The 22685-nt window shown below is 36.2% G+C and overlaps 1 protein-coding gene across 2 annotated transcripts in view; it reads right to left on the minus strand.

Annotated features, from left to right (window-relative positions):
- Positions 1-22685, minus strand: part of CenG1A (Centaurin gamma 1A) — a 241164-nt gene that overhangs the window by 27472 nt on the left and 191007 nt on the right. For both annotated transcript variants that reach the window (XM_064436050.1, XM_053747622.2), the window contains exons 2-3: positions 13517-13663; positions 11945-12030 (exon numbers count right to left, since the gene is read on the minus strand). In XM_064436050.1, the coding sequence (XP_064292120.1) occupies positions 11945-12030; positions 13517-13663 (233 nt within the window). The remainder of the gene's footprint in view (positions 1-11944; positions 12031-13516; positions 13664-22685) is intronic.

Below are 22685 nucleotides of genomic sequence, written 5' to 3' on the forward strand. Positions count from 1 at the left end.
GCAAACGTCCGAGGTACTCACCTCGTTATATTATGTAGTTTATAACACAAAAGTGAAAGATACCTACTCATATGAATCAACCTAATGAAGGCAATCTCGTTCACAGATCTATTCGCCATTACACAATAAGAGTAATTTGAGTCGGCAAAATTGATATTCCACGAGAGCCTATTTTTCTTAAAAGACTACAGCGTAATTTGAATGATATGTGAGGGCGTTAAGGTGAAATGCTAGAGGTGAAACGTGTCAAAGTAAACTGAATGAATTCAAAGTTCATGCCCAGAATAAATCTGGCTGGTTAAAGTTTTCTAACAAAATGCTTTGTAAAACCTTATTCAAATTAATGTATTGCATCATATATATGATGATATATAAATAGAAATTAACTGAAGATGTAATTATTTCATTGAAAATTGCGCAATAAAATATATCATTGACATTATAAGTACAAAGCACAGCAGGCAACACTAATAATTAGAATATCTACCGACGGCCAGGCGCCACACGCGACCTGCAATCGCCCTTTTTACTTGCTAACAGAATCAAACACCCCTCGCCTTTTTTCCCTATTCGTCTGCACTCTTCGCCCCTGCAAATAGGTTCAACACTGGCTCCCTACGAACGCAATGACAGCGACAGCTGAATTTCATTCGTTCAAGATCGAGCATCCATCATTCATTCGCAGAGGGTATTTTTTGCGTAGGTATTTTCCACGGCGAATGTTAGTTATTAGTATCTGTGCTTACCAGATATTAGTATCTGTGGTATTTTCATGGATATTTTCCCTACCACGGACAAAAACATTTTATTATAATATCACAGTATAATAAAATGATCTATGTAAAGAGTCCATATAATATTGATGTGATTTTCACATAACTTACTTCTATCCAAATATGAAATTCTTTTATTTAAGTATTTGAAGTTTGCACTACAAAATTTATGGATTACTTTCCATTTTTATTTTTAGTTGAGATAAGATTAAGCCACGAATACATTAGGAAACATTTGACGCGCCACATAAGTACCTACCTACCTATCGTTCCTTCCTTTTCATTACAATTAAAATAAGTAAAAGATCGAAGATGTGCTATTTCACTCGAATTAATGGTAATGAGTGAGATAGGTAGTTCCAATCAAAATCTTTTTTCTATTACATAGGTATTAGATAACCCTATAAATACATATAAATAACTTTTTATAATCATAACAATACAAACATTATGTTGTCTAATTACCATCATAACAATGAAGTATTGAAAACATACAGGTGTGTTACCATTTAGGCAATCGTCATTGCGACGTGGTGGCATAAATAAACAAATGCACAAAACAAATCAATATCACGCGTACAAACGCCTACGAATGAAGCGTGACATACGTAGTTATTTGTTCAAAATAGAGTTCTTTGTTTTATTACACACTTATTGTGTGATTGATGGAGGTTTGTTCGGTAAACCTTGATTGGACACTTAGCGACAAGAGACAGACATAAAACGTATCGATCGACAAATAACTAGTCAAGTAGACAACTCTTTACTACCCTGCCTACAGGTAAACATACTCGTATTTATCAAGAATACAACATACCATAGCAAAAATACTAAAGTTTATAGTACTTGAACGATGTTATGGCAAAGACGAGATAGGACATAATTAAAAGCAAGTGCTTCTTATATTCTTCGCGAATCGACTCTGGCATATAAAGTGAGGAGCTTGTTCCGCGCCACTGTCTGTGCATGCAGTTGGAGGGGCACATAGGACAACACATTGGGTAGGACATTATCTGAAGGGAGGCGTCGGAAGAGCAGGCAGCATTTGTCCATATTTTATTTACTTACCGACTTTGCCGAAGGCCGACTTTGGTCCGAAGTCTACTTAAAGCCTACTAAGTCGATTTCAATGTTGGTCATGTAAGTCCAGGCTTCTTGTATTGGAAGCATATTAAAATCGCGTGTTGCAACACTTCGCACGTTGAATTAGCGACGTAAATTCTTAGACGAAACTTAAATATCACATCACCTAACTTTCCTACCATTAGATCATTTTCGATGCCGCTACAGTTTATTACGAGTAAAATTTCACGCTCTTGAATATTATACACAAAAACATACAACCTGTCCTTCAGGACAAGCAATAAAGTGCTACAAGCCAACATTACGGAATTCATACACTTCACAGCAATAAAAACTCGAATGTCCGCTATAAACCGAGGTGTGTAATTCAACGCGACCCTTTAAAATATGATTAGAGTAAACGCATTTGTAATTTATTAGTCTTTGGAAGCACTCCCTCACAGTTCATATATTATGTATAGGATTTTCTTTGTGATGTTCCATTCTGTTTCGAGGCGGCGCTTCATCTATATTTCATAGGGCTTACGAATTACTCATGGATATTCAAGGGAAACTGTTGAAATTGTACATCTATCCTGTTGCTAAGCAGGAGCTTGAAAAGTAGTACTTATATTAAATTTTAATTTAACGTTATAAGCATTATGACTGCAGACTTAAAAAAAAGATAAAGGTGAAACTAATTTACAGAATAAAAACAGATTTTCTAAGTCGTAATTTTCATACTTTTGTCATTTTTCAAATTATTCTAATACCTTCGATATGCGAATATGCGACTGGAAGTCGTCATTTTTATACTAATTCATTATTAACAATCGTTACAGTCCAAAATTGCATCAGTGAACAATTGGGTCTTCAGTTTGCTAAACGTAAAAATAATAAACCAAACACCAGTGCAGAGCAAAAGTATTTATGACTTAATGTGCAGTCAGAGATTGAAAATTCTGAAAGTACTAGAATTTCCAATCGCTGCAGGATGATAGAGAAGGGACGTGTCCATAGACATTTATATAACTAGACTAGATTTCTCATATCCATAAACTCTTTAGAGATCGACAAGGATATTGTGCCCGGTGATCAAAATCGATCTATATTATTTGGATCTATATACCTTTTTTTGACTTTAGATTATTGTGATTTGACAAAACTGAGTTACTTCTATAAATACCAATAAATGGAGAGCAGACGGTCTTTTAGTTAGGGAATAAATACAACGAGAATAAACACACGAATAAGAGGCATGTACTAACTGTAGCCATTAAATTTTTGCTGTCTGTAAGAACACGATAAACTCAGAAACTACGGACGGATTTCTGTACTCACCAATAGATAGTGTAATTCCTCAGGAAGGTGTGTGAGCGAGAGGTAGTATAGGTACTTTTAATTAAAGTATCTAGAAGTACAATGTCTATGAGCAATGCACTGAAGTAGGTCACGCTTGCAATTACCGAGCGGGACGCATGCAGCAGAGGACGCAAGGGATAGTTTGTGACTATAAGCAATCTGAGGGCTATTATACTGCCAAGTTACGAAGGAATATTTCCACGATTTAATATCCGTACGAATTTACTAAAAGGATACCGACAGATTAGCCGCTTTTGAGATGTGGTGCTGGAGAATGATGGAAAAAATAAGCTGGACAGAGAGAAGTGCTGGAAATAGTAAAGGAAAAAAGAAGACTGCTGACGGTTCCTCCCCCCTCCCCCTCTCAAATAGGTCGTAGGTGTAACATAAATAGGGCGCCTGGCCGGCCTAACTATGGAATATGACTTATAAAGTCATATTGCTATTATGATGTTGATGAGCTGAACATATTCTCCGAGGGCGAAGTACGGGTTTGCATTTAAATTCTCACTATCGAATCGATTCCAAGTGAGACGCAGCGAACCAATCACATTGCGGTGTGGATGTCGTTGCGTCACAATGGCGCACTGTGATTGGTTAGCTGCATTTCATAGCGAGTCGACTCCGATGTTGAGATGTAAATAGCAAAATGACACTGAACACAGTGCAATTAAAATTATGGATACGTAAGACCTTTCAATAGTTCGAATTTTAATTGTTTGTCATTCCATTTTTTTATACTACTGAACGATAAACAGGCACACAGTCCACCCGATGGGAAGTGGTCACCGCGGCCTATAGAATGATATTAGCCTCGCGCCCCAAGCCTTAAAATCTTAGAAGGATGACATCAGAGAGGGTTTCAGCCCAAAATAAACTGGAGAAAAGGTCATCGCTGGGTCAGGGATAATTATGTCGTTCACTCACGACGTGAATAAGTTCCGAAATTTCCACAAAGTTAGTGAACTAATTTTTCTAGACACATATTGATGTAAAAATCATGACTGAAAACAACTGAAAAATTAAAAATAAATTCGTTCATAATTTAAAATACTTGTCTGATGTTGCCAGCACAATTAATGAAACACCATTTTATTTAACTTCTGATTTAAAAATAGAAACGCCGATATGGCATTAGTAATTATTATTATTCTCAGAATCACTCATTGTTCTCATAAAATAAAGTATGTATGGGACGCAATAAACATTTTTTTTAATCCGGACGGTTTTATTACACGGACCGGAAAAAAACCCGGACTTCTTGTAATAGCACCTTTGTCACAAAACTGCATTTCTCTAGTTCTTAATTCGAAAATCGAAATTCTCGCTAAATTAATATAAATTATAAAATATTCTTGTTGAGACGAAAAAACCCGCATCAAAATCCGTTGCGTGGTTTCAAAAATCTAAGCGGACAGACAGCGGGAAGCCACTGTGTTTTATACTATGTATTGATTACGGATTTCCCTGGATTAATATATAATCTATCATTGTATGATGCGACGGTTAACTACACTTTCCATTTAGCCGGAGTTAAGTGGCAGTTTTTGCGGCGGCTCCCATCTCCCGCCAATTTTCTCAAATTGATGTGGTTAGACGCACTCTGATCGGTTATTGGGCTGTTACGACCACACTTTTTCCATTTTAAGGGAACAAAATTTCCGAGTACCTATTATGAAAATAAACTGGGTGCTTAAGATTACTTAAAATAGTCTTGTTTAGGCTACCCTTTCTTTTGCTAACTCATCACGTTTGGACATAAAGTCGGTAAGATCCTGATTTTAGCTTGTGGCATAAATTGAATTATTTTGTAAATTTAATATATTCTTCTTCATAGTCGTATTCCTCATAAATATATAAATAAATATATTAGGACAAATCACACAGATTGAGCTAGCCCCAAAGTAAGTTCTAGACTTGTGTTATGAGATACTAACTCAACGGTACTATATTTTATAATAAATACTTAGATAGATAGACATCCAAGACCCGGGCCAATCAGAAAAAGATCATTTTTCATCATGACCCGACCGGGGATCGAACCCGGGACCCCTCGGTTCAGAGGCAAGCACTTTACCACTGCGCCACCGAGGTCGTCATGGCTGAGGGTCGTGGTCATTGCGGGGAATGAAACACACACAACAACTTTCTTGGCATTATTAATGGAGTGGTTTGCCATTGCCACTTCACACACAAGTTAATAAGAATCAACCAGTGTGCAGGTTTCCTCACGATGTTTTCCTTCACCGGAAGCAAGTGGCGGACGATGAAAACTACTATACATGAGCCAGATTGGTATACAAACTCATGCGGCACGAGTAGGATACTAACCTGGGACCTTTCGATGCAAATACATTATGATATTTTCGATAAAAATCTCTGGACTAATAAATATTTGGCATTTTATATCAAGTGCCAAAAGCTTATTAGGAAATTTAAATATTCAAATCATACAGTACCTGTCGATGTCTCTCAGATATACAACAAAACGTTGTCACCCCAGTTACCACGTTGTGCCTATATTTAGCGGGTAAATCGGGACAACCCGTTCGCGGGTCGCAGGCCAATCGACCTAATGCGATGACGTCATCAGTAGTCGGCGGTGGATTGGGGGGCGATACGGGCCAGATGGATCTAATGTCGCCTAAACACTGTCACCGAACAGTTTGCCAAACTTTAGCAGATTCTGTATACATTGCTCGTTTTTCATTGCGGTAAATAAAAGCACTAATATTAACTACGCAATGTTCACGCATTTGCGGCCGCATGTGTCTAACTTCGGCGACTTGTGGAGCTGGCATAGGGCATAAAGATAGGAAGTTTTTTTTCTATATCTATTGAGGATAAAAGCACATGCAAAAGTCGTATTGATGTGGGATTGCTGACACAGACATATTTGTTCTGAGTTTATTACTCGGCGATACAATCCAAACGTTATGACTATGAACAGCACAAATTAAAGAATGTAGCGTCAAAATCTATACTATTATTATAAAGAGGTAAGCGTTTGTGAGTTTGTATGTTTGAGGCGGGTAATCTCAGAAACTACCGAACCAATTTAAAAAATTCTTTCACCATTAGAAAGGTACATTATCCAAGATTATATAGGCTATATTTTATCTCGAAATTCCCACGGGAGTGAAGCCCCGGGCAACATCTAGTTTCGGAAAAAAATGTTTTTTTTTTTTTTACAAAAACAAAGTGACTTTTTTTTCTACGAAAGATTCGAGAATAATATATGTTGGGGAAAATACATGCATTTTCGGAAAAACAAAAAACAAAAAACAAACTTAATGAAAAAACAGGAAAAATTCAATAATACGATTGTGCGCACTTTGATTCTGTCTGTCTCGCGCAATCGACGACTTGACTTCGTCGTCGTGTATAGATTTCTATAGAATTTATTTAATGCCATTATTTTTATCTAAGTGGTATTTTCTTTTCTTAGTAAGGTGTTACCCGCCTGTAACATCGATATTTGGACCCCAATTTCGATTCCGACTTCACCCCTTGCCGCGAGCGAGACCAATTGTACATTAATTAATGGAGTTGTGCAAACAACGCCGGGGGCGAACACTCGTCAGCATCGGGCTCCACTGAGCTGAGATACTCTGCAATTATTTCCCGGAGTCATAACTAAACGTATTGCAGGATATTTATGCATAAGGCTGTTATCATTGTTACAATCGATTAATATTAAAATCTGCAACAGTACAGGTACTCTAGGAATAAATAAAGAATGAAAATACGCTCTGGTATGATGTTTTTTTATGCGTAGAACTAATACACTTACATGTCACCGAAATATAAAAAAATCTCGAAATTATGTTACAGGTACATAAAAGGTCATTCCAAAAAAAAGGGAAAAAAAAAGTTGTTTTATTTTCTTTCATCATTTTCGAGGTCAAAATATAAGTGAGAAGAAACAAGAATTATGTCAATGACTGAAATATTGACATAACCTATTTGTATATATTTGTATATATTTAATTAAATCTTTGTTACGCAACTGAATACGCATAAAGAAGAAGTGAATTAATAATTCACAGGAATATATTCATATAATTAAAAACCAAATTGAAAAAAAAAAAAGCGGGAAAATATTTTTCTTTTTTTAGGGAAACTGGATATAAACAGAACCTTAATTGGATTGTTACTAAGGCCGGTTTAGGGAAAGCAGGGATTAGTAACTAATATCCCTAAAGGAGGGGCAAGAGGGACGGGAGTTTTTGAAAGGAGAACTTCATATTAATTTTCTTCATATTTATTTCATGTAAATTTACTTCATTCATTTGTATTCATATTAATTTGTACATCTTTTCTCGTGTATGTGACGTGCCACGGGCAAGTTACGGTTTTTGCTTTTATTTAACGTAGCATGTGTTCGGGTGGAATCTTTTAAATCAGTTTTGAAGATGTCTTCAAACGATTGCGCTGAAATTTTGTGCACACGTTAAGTCAAATCAAATTATTTAATCAGACCTACAAAGGCATTTTTTCACGCAAATTTTTATGTTATATAGTAATTTCACAAAAAGCTACAAACTACATTTTGGAACGACCACTGCTGAGAAATGCCGAAAAAAATGTTGGTCCTGATGATTTCTTACATATCTTTTTGCGTTAAAGAGTAACAAACATACATTACACATACCTACATCCTCACAAACTTTAGCATTTATAATATTACTAGGATATATAGTTGTACCATATTTTTTTGCACAACAAACTAGTTTTACTTAACCTCATATTTTTTTTTAAATCAAGAGTACTTTTAACGCTAATACTACATCTCATGAAGATGTACACGAGTACCCTTTTTACGATTTCCCTAGTATCAGGGGTGCTCTAGAAAGATATAAAGGGTAACCCCGAAACACAGTGACTGCAGCTCGTAAAAGTGATGCACTGTAAATATCGTAAAAACTAAGCGCCTTGTAAATTTTACTACGACGCGACTGAGGCGTCGTAAATACGACCGAGGAGGTCGTAGGGCTGGCGAAACTCGATAAAATAATCAATACGAAATATTTTGGGCAAATATATATATTTTTTTTGTATGTTTGTAACGCGATAACTTTGGAACCTTTGATCTTTTGTTGTAGCGTTGTAACTTCGTCGTGCACTTGCTATATAGATAGATATGGATGTTATAATTACGCGGCAAATTGTCGTGACAAACTGACATAAATCCTGGTAATTATTAAATATCTTAGTCATGTAACTTAGATTATTGTTTATTACACTATTATAAGATTAGGCTCAAATTCTTACCACTTCGATATCCACTGATGGACACAGAAAACGAGGCAGGCCGAGGCAGGAAATTGTCAGGCGAACTTAGAAATTCCGACAAAAGATGGCTGGGAAAGACTAGAGACAGGGATTCATGGGAAGACAGTGGGGAGGATTTTGCCCAGCAGTGGACAGGATATAGCTTAAAACCTAACCTAACTTAAAAATATACTTACATAGTCTCGACAAAACAATCAAAAAGTCAATTCAATCAACCGTCTACCACATACGTACAACCGAAATCCTTTATTTAGCCCGATCAATACGAACCCCATGTAAAAATAAGTCCACGATCGCGCTCGTAGGTGGCCGTTGGAAATTATGCTTTAAAATTTACATACAACATTTACATATATATATATATATATAATAAAACAAAGTCCTCTACCGCGTCTGTCTGTTCTCGATAAACTCATAAACTACTTTTTTTTTTCATTTTCATGCGGTTTTCACCTATAAATAAAGTGATTCTTGAGGAAGGTTTAGGGGTATAGTTTATTATGTTTTTACCCGAGCGAAGCCGGGATGGGCCGCTAGTTAGTCAAATTATGCAATCCATCGTTATAATTCTAGGGTTATATCACCCTAGAATGATGGATTGCATCAAACGAAGTATGTATGTAAAAAGGTAGTGTTTGGTGCAATGGCAAGTGACAGAGTTAAATGGAAGGAGTTAATTCTGTGGCAGCCTAAGTGGGTTGTGGGACACCCACATAAGTGGGAAGAAGATCAAGAAGAATTTGTATGCATATTTTATCACTCATTAACGATTATGATACACTAGCTGCGCCCCGTAGCTTCGCACCCGTATAAATTTCGGAATAAAAGGTAACCTATTATTTAACCTAACCCAAAATTAGGCTAATTTTTATCCCGCTGCGTTTCCAAGCTATTTTTGATGTAGGTAATTTATCTCTTTTGTAATTTATTGACGTGTGGTAACCCTATCTGGTGTAAATAACGCGAAACATCTATTAAAGCGTGGAGTTCCTTTACGGCGCGAATCGATAACCGTTTCCACTGACGGTCGTAATACGACACGAGAATACTTTCTTGCTACATGGCTTTCTGTGTTCGTATTGCGACTTTATTAAGTTATTTACATCTCAACACAGAGCGATTCGCAGTGAGACGCAGCTAACCAATCACAGTGCGCCATTGTGACGCAACGGCAACCACACCGCAATGTGATTGGTTCACTGCGTCTCACTTCGAATCGATTCGATGGTGAGAAGTGGAATGCTAACCCGCACTTCGCCATATACATATTCTACATATGACGCCGGTTCCACACTATTGACATATGATTCGGCGGTTTCAACGTACGTTGCTGGTTTTTCCTTGTGATAAATAGAAGCTCTCACACAAACCACGCAATGTTCGTGTATAGCAAAGCTCATTCAGCTCAGTCTTTATACCTCAGAACTGTATACTTATTTTTGTGGCATATTTTTGGTAAAAAACGCATTTTACATAGTTTTATTATATTTGTCCTGTTAGTGTTTGTTTGAAATAACTTTATTGCATAAAAAAACAAAGGCATAAGAAAGCACAAGCAACGGCGGACTTATCCCATCTATACTATTATTATAAAGAGGTAAGCGTTTGTGAGTTTGTATGTTTGAGGCGGATAATCTCCGACACTACCGAACCGATTACAAAAATTCTTTAAAAGAAAGGTACATTATCCAAGATTGCTATAGGCTATATTTTATCTCAAAATTCCCACGGGAGCGAAGCCCCGGGCAACATCTAGTCACTAAATAAATATATTTGCTCTTCATGTATTAACTCACAGACTTCTGAATTAACCGTAAGAATTAACTTTAAAACAGGCCGTCGCCAGGCAAGGGCAGGGAGAGGCAATTAAAAATTAACAATCTATCGTTCCCGTTATTTTTTTTGATTGCACGGCGATAGTCAAGAAATATATCCTCAAAAATTCACAATTTTTTCGCGATTATTTCCTATGTAATCATATTTTTTAGAAAATATCCTGAAGAAATTTCCGAGTTTAGATAATTTATCGTCGACATCATCTAGTAACAAATAAAGACGATGGAAACACACTCAATTGATAGCAGGTCAGGGGGCCTATTCCCAAAAACGATATTGATGCCACATCAAAGGTTTAGATAGAACTGCACGATGGCACGCACCCATTGTGCTATGTTCACATGATTCTACAGTTGACTTGGACACTTGACTTGGAGTTGAGGAAATATTTTTATCGCCCTTTTTTCAAAGTAAGTAAATGTATCTTCACATTTTGTCATAATTTTTAGCATATTCATATGATACGGACAGATATATATATTTATCCAAATATATGTACAGCAAAATTATTAAATATAAATAAATAAATATGTTAGGACAAATCACACAGATTGAGCTAGCCCCAAAGTAAGTTCGAGACTTGTGTTATGGGATACTAACTCAACGATACTATATTTTATAACATATACATATATAGATAAACATCCAAGACCCGGGCCAATCAGAAAAAGATAATTTTCCATCATGACCCGACCGGGGATCGAACCCGGGACCTCTCGGTTCAGTGGCAAGAACCACTGCGCCACCGAGGTCCTCAAAACATATTATATTACATAATTATTTATTATTATTATTTAGTCATAATAATAATAAATAATTCATTTTATGTCAGTTAATATAATTACAGTATTAAAATCTAATACAAAAGTCGAATGATACAAAAACTTCGCCATTTTTATTAGAGACAAAAATTTCAATCTGTATTTTTATGAAACGAGTAGGTATTAGTAGAGTAGATATTACTATTAGTATTTGTACTACACTCATGTAAACGTGGCATGTAAACAAAGTACCACAATTACGATAATGTTTGAATGTTTTATTGTTTGTTATCGATTTTCGTATAACGATTATTACTTTTTTTGTTACGAAACAAAGGGAACCTAATTGTAGCTTTTTATTCATAGCGGCATTTCGCTTGTAAAAAAACATTCAAGTGACATTGCAACTTTGCCTCCACATTTTTGCCGTTCCCTTCCTCCCTAGACTGTTTAACGACCTTCTTGGCATAGCAGTCACCACGGCATCGAGAAGTCCTGGGCTTCATCACGACAATGATTGTTCGATTCCCTCAACAAACATGGCTTTAGTATCGATGAGAATTCGTTATTGTGACAAGCAAGACCTTAAGACTATGATCGGCTCCAAACGTGGGAACTCCTCAACCGTTTGCTGCACGGGCATAATTTTTTTTGTCACGCGCGTTAAATGGAACAAGATCTGTGACGACATAAAAGGTTGTGTCAAAAATGAAATTTTTGTAAAATGCCTAAATGCGATTTGATGGAGAGTTTATGTGCGAGTAAAATTACCAACCTACCCCATGTCCAATCATAAGGAAATTCTTTGGCTTTTATATGGCTTTAAAGTGGGGACGATGATGATTGTATACTGACCTGCATCTCAGGGGGCCCGCCCTCATCCCTGATGAGCAGCAGGTAGCTGTGACCGTCGATGATCACTTCCTTTTTGAAACGACCACCTGAGAAAACACGATAAATATTATTTATTCCATGCGGATTCATTATTTTTACACGTGGAATGGTGCACCATTCAATTGCACGTTCCTAGGAACATATGAGCAGAACATAGGTATATCAGAGTGATGACTTTTACCGCCATTTTGCTTAAAGGGCAAGAAGAGCCGGGTAAAATGTCGTGTCATGAGCATATGCTATTATAATATCCTCCTCCGAGGAAACAATGGTTAATCAGAGTTAGCTAATACCATTGTTTGGAAGTATCATTGATAGTATAGGTAAGTATCGAGCTGCATTATCCGAGTCCATACAAGCATATGAAATACCCTAAGTATTTGAACTATTTTTAGGGTTCGTACCTAAAGGGTAATATGGGACCATATTATTAACACTTCGCTGTCCGTCTGTCGTGTTAACAACGGAGTATGAAGGAGCTGCAACGTGCTGCGTCGTCGCAATGGGGCATGGTTCATTACCGGTCATGTAAGTGGAGCATATGACGGCGGTAACCACACGCCTTTGAACACGACGAATTATTTTTTGTTAACATTGACATCAAGTTTTGGTATTCCATGTACATTGCTGGTTTTTCCTTGCTGTAATAAAAAGCTCACATACAAAACACGCAATGTACATGCATTAGCGTCACCAACGCTGTTATAATCGAGTGTTTAGAACGGGAAAATACAATTCCTTGTTTGGAATAAACCTGTGTGAAGGTTTCAAATAGAATCGCCTACGCTTGATTTTTAATCACATTGATCGCTGTACCTACCTATTTTTTGTGTACACACGTTGTAGCGTAGGCAGGACGTGGGTTGACAAGAGTAAACTCGTCTGTGTTACTATCTATCTTGTAACTCATTTCAATTCTTCCTTTTATTCGTTTTACAATAAGTTAGTAGTAATAATATTTTTGAGCAATTTATAATAAGTCTGTGTGAAGGCATTGCGAGTCAAGGGATTCCGTGAAATTATTGTATATCTAATAAACTACACGCACCCTTGTGTGTTTTCTATAAAATTAGAAGCTTAAAATAAAATAGTTTTGAAACAAAAAAGAAAGAAAATTACATTTAAAAAGTAGCGCCCCCTGTCTTGGGTAAACTTTTAACGCCATCTATCACATTAAATACGAAAAAACAAAATGAAGCGACGTGCGCCATCTATTAACTGGTTTTGGCATTTAGTAGCGAGAGTACAATACGCCATCTGTCGATAAGTAGCGTAACGAACATACTATTTACGTTCTTCACGTTACGTTATTCACATTCACACCAATAGATGGCGCTAAGTTGACGTTACGAACAAATACAGACTTAACGTAGATAGCGTGCATGAGCTTTTTATAACCGGCGGCGTATCGGCTTACCGGTATATACCGGCTTTATATTATTAACTTTAAATTTATGTAACCTACGTTGAGTTCATCACATAAAGCGGACTTTCAGCTTTCAGACTTATTTTCTTGTATTAAGGTCAATTTACCTTCAGGACTCTCCTCCTGCATATAAGCGCCAGTTAAATACCGATGAACCAGAGCAGATTTTCCGCTGTCAGGAGAGCCGAGAACACCAACCCGTAACTCTGTCACTCCTCTCGCTGCTGTCCATTCTTGGCTGTTCACGAAGGAATCTGTAAAGAAAGAAAAATATTGTTAGTAATATATTTTTATTCTTTTTATTTTTTTATTAATTATCTTTTCAATGCACTCATACGCCCACGGCCAGCATACTCAGTTGCCCCACACATGAAACCACTGAATATATTTTTTTTATGCCAGCTCCAAAATGTCGCCGAAATTGCAACTCAACGCGAATGCTGAACATTGAGTAGTTAGTATGAGTGCTTATATTTATTTACCACAATGTAAAAAAACCAGTAATGTATACTGAAACCGCCAAACTTTGGCAAACTGCTCGACGACAGTGTGACGAATGTGGTGGTGGTGGTGCATGAAATAAAATAAGAAATTCTAAAGGATACCGATAGCTTCTTACGACTGTTATGTCACCAATATCTAGTTTCTCATTCCTATGTAGGTATTAGCTAGTCGGTGGCTAAGTAGGTACCTACTTTCACTGGCAACCACTTACTTCCTTCTCCACGGTCAGATACTCAAACTTGTCGTACATATTGTTCCTGTGAAGCGTGAATTGCTACGTAATTTATGAGGCAACAGGTTCCAAGCTAAACATATTGTCATCCTACTAATATTACAAATTCGAAAGTTTGTGTGGATGTTTGTGTGTGTGTTTATGTATGTTAGTTACTCGAAACTTGGAAAACGGGGCTTCGCTCCAGGTTATTCCAGGTTATATTCTACCCGTGCACCAAATTTTATAGCAATCGGTCCAGTAGAGTAAACAAATACACACACACACACACACATATACATCCTCACAAACTTTAGGATGGTCAAAAATCTTAGTATTTACCGAATAGTTTCAAATCTTGACTTTCATTGCATAACTGAATGATCCAAGTAGTTAAGTACATAAGAAGTAAGTAACAAGACATATTTTTTAATGTAATATCGACATAACAAGTTGAACTAAGTTAACATCGTGTCGATAACCACTATAATAGCATGGAGACTTTTAAAATGAATTAGGAAGGTATAGTTACGTGCTAATGAACATTAAACAAGCATCAACATGACGACACACGACCATACTAATATTATAAACAGAGAGGGATTTGTATTTTTGTTTGTAATGAATAAACTCAAAAACTACCGGGTCGATTTTTAAGAAATTTGGCACAGATATAGACGAAACCTTCAGGAGTAACATACGCTATTTTTTACTATGCTTTTGCCCGAGCGAAGCCGAGGCAGACCGCTAGTATTTTGTAAGGGCCTATTGAATATCTATCACTATGTCAATTTTTGACTACTATTATCCTGATTGGTTTAAGAAGATCTAATCCAAGACAGATTTAGTTGTAACGGCCATGGCCCACGGCCATGCCAAGACAAATCGTTGAATCGAGGCAATTTTAGAAAATATTAAAAAAAAAAAAGAACTTCACACGTGTACAAGATGACGCAATGCAGTCACGACTTGTCAGTTTTTGTGAGGGATAAAAAAAGTGCCACTTTCTAGAAAAACGGTAACTGCGCGTGCCATTGCGCAAGGCAATGCGAGATCTGAAATTGGTTGAGTTATTGCTGAGCCAAGAAAATCTATTATATTTATTGACTACAACTCGACTCGCTTGGAGCAAAAATACATTTTTTTTTATGTATGTACGTAACGATGAAATTTAAAAGGTATGTAGAATTTGCCAATAGAATGTTCAAATTCATGGGGCAACAAAATCGGTTAAGCCCTTTTGAAATATTCACAATTTTGTAAAAATTTATTGTGTTCGCGAGGTCTAAGTTCGCGGCGAACGACTAATTTATTTATTTTATTACAAAAACATGTAAAAGGCGGACATAAAACCTGAGCCTCTTTCTACCAGTCAACCAATAGGTGATACAGAGAGAAAACAATATTTCTGGGAAAATCATAAGCGAAGCAAGGAATAGATATTCATTTTTTTATAAAAAGCGAGCGAGATAAACATTTGACTGCTAAGTCTTTAGGATTTTTTTTTGCTCTATCTCATCTTTACGTGATCACGTTTTCATTCGGGGTTATGACGTTGCGAAGCTCTGGGTTCGGGTAAAAAACTTAACAATTTTGAAGATTCCATTCTATGATTCTGTCGGACGTCAACGCCCTTGGGAATGGTGTTGTCTATCGGCTGCCAAGGCTATGTGTCCCTTAATCGCCTCGTACGACATCTATGCTAGGATATTTAGTGATTATTCTAGGGCGGAACACGGTGCCCTGTCAACAGAAATGGCTCATCGAAACAATCTCTGTATGACCCAATGGTTGAATGAATGCTTAATACTTTTACAAAATGTATTTCTGCAATAAAGTTTAGTTAAATAAAACGCTAATTTTATGGCCCGACACTAAGTAGAGGGCGACGCTTCGATTGCGACAAGCTGACCATGGCCACACAATAGCTCTAATGATCCAAAGCATTTGAAATTCCTAGCTTTGGTTACGTAGCGTAGCAAATTTAGTGGTGGAACGCAATCTTTTCAAGAAAATTGCAATGGGAATTTTAACCCTTGGCTTTTTACTCGTTCACAATCTTTATTGGAAATATTTATTCATGCGAAAGTTTTTGTTGATTTAAATGGATTTGTTATACATGTCACATATGCTTTTTAACTTATTTTTGAAAATAATAATGAGATGAAAAAATTCTAGAGTCGAGCCGGAATTGAACCCGCGCCCCTGTCTATACAGGACAGTGCTCTTAATCCAGATTTTTTTTCATCACATTGTTATTTTCAAAAATAACTTTTTGTTGATGTTTCATTCATTCATTCGGTTTTTTTTACAAAACGTACATTTTGTGTTAAAGCCTCAGTTGAAACCTTTAAAAAAAGTTTATTATATATTTTATATCATAGAGTTATTATGAAAATTATAATTAGAGTATCTTCTACATTTTAATTAAAGTTAGTTTTAATTAAATTTAATTAAGGAAAACATAACGTTTACAACAATTGTACATTCAATATTAACATTTTACGGGCACACAATAAATTATCCAGACCAATCGCAAACACTAAACGTTTAAATAGATCGTAAAACTCATACAGTCCATGTAACCCTTCACTGGCAATCGTGTCACACCCATTTGTTACCATTTGACACATGTTTACACTCCTTCCCATTCACAACTATCATTAACGACCGATTCCCGTAGTAAATTACGTTTTATTACCATTTATTACAACTTGTAATAAATCTTATGGGGTCCTTTTGACCCGCTCACCGGTGGAGGGTCTATTTGATATTCATGCGAGCGCTTTTGCTTGCCGCCTTTGCTTGTCGTAAAAGTGTAAAATTAGTGTCTAATCGGGATAATTCTGGACATTTTGGTTACTAACGTTAGTTTTTTTCCTCCGAATGAACGAACAACTTGGACGAATGACAGAGAGAGAGGTTTTTGGCCGACAGGTTCGACATTAAACATATTCTACTAATAATATAAATTCAAAAGTTTGTAAGGACATATGTGTGTATGTTTGTTCGTCACCCACAAGATCGACTTGACTGATTGTTATGAAATTTGGCACATGGGTAGAATATAACCTGGAATAACACATCGGGTAACTTTTATACAGAAATTCCATCGCAGTTAAATATTAAACTATGTCATCTGCCGCGTCTATCTGTTTGCGATAATCCCAAAAACTACTGCACGGGTTTTCATGCAGTTTTCATCAATAGATAGTGTGATTCTTGAGGAAGGATAATTTATTATGTTTTTACCCGATCGACTGGGACCGCTAGTAACACCACTTCTAAATAACATGTTCGTAGGATGTAAACACCAGCTTATACATACGAATGCTCACTAATATGTTGCGAGGAAGGAAGCCATATGTCCACCCGTCCGGTCGTCACCTGGGTCGTTAGTACTCTTTAACATTAAGCCTGGGTCAAGGCTCGATTCCCGTATAAGTCACGCGCCACGCCTAGACCAGATTTATGCGTTTGCGTGACAATAAATACGACCTAAATGTGTTTATTAGATTTTTATGATTAAATTTATGTGATGGAGGGTAATTCAAATTTTTCTTTACATTTTTTTCTCTTTAACACAGGTTATAAGTTGTAGGAAACCTTGACCATGCCATTTTTGACGATCTTGCGCAATCTGTATCCACTTCACTTCGTTTTTTTTTTTTGTGCGATTATTAATAGAATAATACAAATTTCATTTTTACCCTTGCGGTATAAACAGAGTCAAGGTTAGCTATGTCTGTCGAAGTAACCCCAGTTTTTTTGCCCTTTCCCTTGATTGACTGTTACAATTTGTGCGGGAGAAGCGGCTGCTACGGTACGTCTCCTAGAGTTAAGTATGTCAGTTAAATTTCATATACTGAGCATGTGTTTGTTGACTCAAACATTTCTCCGGCACTTAGGTATTGTGTTTCGGCACTTCACCCACGATGCTTTTAGGGCCAGAGTTATTAAGTTACTGCGATTATTTCTTAAGTAAAGGATAGTTAAGAAAGATTGAATTTCTAGAGTTCAGTAGCTCAAAAGGCAAAATCTATCCTATCCTACGTGAACAAAGTGCGTGCGTTTTACAGTAGTTTTTGCGTGATGCCCGGACAAACTTACAGAGAGATGTTGATTTGTCTTCGTAATCCCATAAGACACCATAATTATTTTTCTGTAATATCTCGGTATGTACAAACAGCCCATTTTTATTATATATATATATATATATATATATATATATATATATATATATATATATATATAATACGCAGGTTCGGAAATTATATAAGAAAATCTTCCTCGTCATGAAATGACCCTTATGAGAAAATCGCAATCGAAAACTCTGTTCATTAATATTGAATTTATCGTAACACACACACGTGACAATGACTTCATTGCCTATAATAAGTAATAGTTATAACACTACGTCTTTATCCATAACGGGTTAGACAGAGCATCAGAAAGTAAGAAATTTATAGAAGCTTGTGAAAGAAATTTTGACAGTTTGCTAGTTCATCATATTAATAGCAAATGTTTCTCATACTAGAGTATAGTCTAGCTATGATATATGCATGGTATATACCATTGACCGACTTACTATATGCTCAATAACCACGGGGAACAAAACAACTGATATATTCCGTGTCTTTTTCTCATTATATAATTGAGAATATTTAGAACAGGTTCCAGGATAGATACTTGAGGTACTCTGTTCATTATTTTGATGACCTCGGTGGCGTAGTGGTAATGTACTTGCCTCTGAACCGAGAAGTCCCGGGTTCGATCCCCGGTCGAATCATGATGGAAAACTATCTTTTTCTGATTGGCCCGGGTCTTGGATGTTTATCTTAATATATATTTGTTATAAAATATAGTATCGTTGAGTTAGTATCCCATAACACAAGTTAGAACTTACTTTGGGGCTAGCTCAATCTCAATTTGTCTTAATATATATATTTATATATATATTATATTACCTCTATATCACTGATCTTAAAAATAGTTGTTCTATTATCTGTCTGCTGTCCGTCTGTTAACACAAATAATGGACGAGGCAATGAAAGATGTATAACTAAATCTGATACAAGTCTTAGCATTGACACACTCGACAAGAAAGATTTTGAATTTAAAATTATTGCTCTATCTGAAGCAAGTGACAGTTGTGTTACGTGTCAATGTCAAATTTATCATTAGCTGTCAACATCGGCGCCAGAGCAGTGAGAATATGTGAGAATTTATTCATATTATTAATTTACGTTTCAATGGCTAATGATCGATTATATAGGTTACAGGACAAAGCGAACCATGCTAAGTGGAGAAGAAAGAGTAGGACAGCAGACCTGACCTTGGGCTTGGACACTATGTCTGATGAAGAAAACTGGAAAGCGCTAAAATTAAAGAAATATCATTTTTATCGTGTAATCTAATTTTTATGTTTAAATATACAGGGTTACTTTTTATACATTGGCAATATTTTGTCCACACGTTCAGTCTATGATTCTGAACAATTTTTAGTATAGGTGTAACTCCGAAATCGTGAAAAAAAATCAGGTGTTCTATACAAAATTAAATACCTATGTTGTGGAAAATGTATGGATCAGCAGAATTTTTCAAGGTTACTTCCATACGAAACGTTGTTCAGTACCATCGACTGAGCATGTAGATAAAATAATGCCAATGTATAAGAAATCAGCCTGTATAAACAAACTTATATGACGTGATGAGGGCGTCGCTACTGTTAAATTATGACACAATCACTTTCTTTTTCTCAATTTTATACGCCGCCAGATCAAGTATCTTTCTCCTTTTACAGGTCATGTCAGATGCCTTTAGACAATTTGTATGTAATCTGGCACCAATGTTAAGTTAGCAATAACATAAGCACCAGATAATATTTTACAAGTAACATTATATCATTTAAGTCTTTTTCTTGACCACTATACTTTGTAAAATATAACTTGAGTTCTGTGCCTAAGACAGATGTCAGAAATAGTATGAAAAAATACATCTGTCTCTGTCGCTCTCATGTCGAATTTATAGTTTCATCCTGCTGTCATATGGCTCAAGTTGTATAATTACAAAATTACTCTTATTAATGCTAACGCAGGCTATTTTAAGAATGATCGGTCTGATATGCCTTTTAAGGGTTGTGTTAAACCACAACTAGTTTGAAACCAGTTAATTTATATGTTAGCTAGCTGTTCTAGTTAATTCTAACCAGTATCCAGAATGCCATCCTAGAATGACTGACAACTTTACAATCAATCACTCAATCCACACAGATTGAGCTTGCCCCAAAGCAAGTTCGAGTCTTGTGTTATGGGATACTAACTCAACTATTCTATGTTCTATAACAAATTACATATAAACATCCTAGACTCAGGTCAATTTAATAAAGACCATATTACATTTTGATCTGACTTCTCCAGCATGATGACCATTATTAGGCCACCGAGGTCGTTAAAGAAGATACAGTGTTATTTCATAGACAACCTCAAAACAGCTTAAAATTATCTTATTGGTTTATCAATTGGTATATCCAAATTACCTTATTTGACTAATACAGTAATGTTATCATTGAAAGAAGTACTGGCTGCGCCCGGGGCTTCTCTCTCATGGGAATTTCAAAAAAACTCCTTATGTTATTCCAGGTTATATTCTGCCCGGGTACCAAAATTTCATAACAGGTTCAGTAGATTTCGCGTGAAAGAGTAACAAACATATACACACATCCTTATAAACTTTTGGATTTATAATATTAAATAGGACTTATTCCATCAATATAAAAGCAGGTTAATAAAGTACATCATAAAGTCAGGGATTCGATTTTAAAACCTAAATATTTTGCAAAATATGCTCTCTTTCTTCTATACTCCCTTTAGATTCACTTACATACAGATAACATATTAGGGCAATAAAGTAATCACAATGCTTTTGATTTCATCCATGCAGGACCAGAACCCTAAACAACAAAACCAATTGAATCAGTATTGGATATCGATACCGATAAGCTTAATTGGAAAGTAGGCTTCGATTACAATAACTGTCAGTTTGTGCAGTCAACATCACATTGAGACGCTCGAATACAATCCAAATTTGCCACTGTTACAACCGCATAAAGATCCAAACAGTATAACTTGACTTTCAGTAGATCGAACTCTTATCAGATCATTTACATACAAATTGGCATGTTTGAAGTACAGTTAAAATTACAACGCTTGTTTTTTACAGCACCCAATAACGATTGAGCTGATGAAGCTTTTTAAAAAGCCAAGCGTGTAATGAAATCATAGTATCATTCATTCCGATCAAATGAATGATGAAAACCGGTCATATAGTTCAGTAAGCAAGGGCTGTGCGAAGCGTAGAAGAGTTACAATGTGCTAAACCAATGTAAGTTTCTTTAACAAATTTTTTGTTCTTTTGTGTTCGGTTGAGACATCTCTAATTCTATACTCAGATAATACGTTCCTTTTCCATACGCAAAATAAATTGTGATAATACTTCCAATTTTTCATTAGCCTCCGTTGCCAAGGATTGGACTAAAGGCATCATTAAAGTTTAATCACATGATAGTACATTTAGCTTTAACTAATTAAGAGATGAGTGTATCTAAACCACGGAGTCTAAACCTGATAAGTATACTAAAATACTATGCAATCGAATTCGCCCGGAGTCGCTGCCCAGCAGTAGTAAATCGCGATACAGTTTGCCTAATTTTGACGGATTCAGTATACACTGCAGATTATTCATTGCGGCAAATAAAAGTTCTCGCACAAACAATGCAATGTTTACGCATTTGTGTGCTGGCATTAAAAAAATATCACATTTCCAAGGGTGAAACGACAAACAAATTCTAATATTTCCACCACTCTTGCGAAGTTGTCCTGACACAAACACAACTCCCACAAGTTTGCCTATTATTCTTGGAGATCTCGTCTACCCTGACCTTTGCTTTGTAGTCATCCCCAGGATATATAGTAGGTGGCTTTTGTGCTCTTTCTTTTGAGACTTAGATTATGCGCGTTGAAAAAATGTGATTTATAAACCGTTTTGGAATTTGGGCTTCCAATTTTGTTCTGCCAGATGTATTTATATGTATCATGTTCTAGTTTGAAATAGTTATCAAAGTATCTACCGAAATTTTAGGTAGTTTTATAGTAGTTACTGAAAGAGTTGACGAAACAGCTGCGTTTTCATATTTTAATATCGTCATTACAACACCCTACGCCATAAATGTACATCGAGGTTTGGAAGGCGGAAATTTTGCTAGCAACAATATGAGCCAATACTTTATTATCTGTCTGTTTCTAAGCTTTCTTCTTTTAAACCACGCAACGAATGATACAGTTTAATTTATTCCCGTAGGTTTATAATGACTAAAGCGAAGCCGGATCAGAAGGCTTTCCAGGGCTCTCGTAACGCGATCCACAAATTCGTACCATTGAGTAAATTTTTAGGTATGAATACGATTCATTTCCTAAATTGAACTGAGATGCATTGGCACCGTGCCGTAAAAGTTGATGGTAGGCCTCCCTAGGTATTGTGTTTCGGCACTGCTGGTCGTGAGA

The sequence above is a fragment of the Plodia interpunctella genome, chromosome 7 (assembly GCF_027563975.2).
Source record: "Plodia interpunctella isolate USDA-ARS_2022_Savannah chromosome 7, ilPloInte3.2, whole genome shotgun sequence".
NCBI lineage: Eukaryota > Metazoa > Arthropoda > Insecta > Lepidoptera > Pyralidae > Plodia > Plodia interpunctella.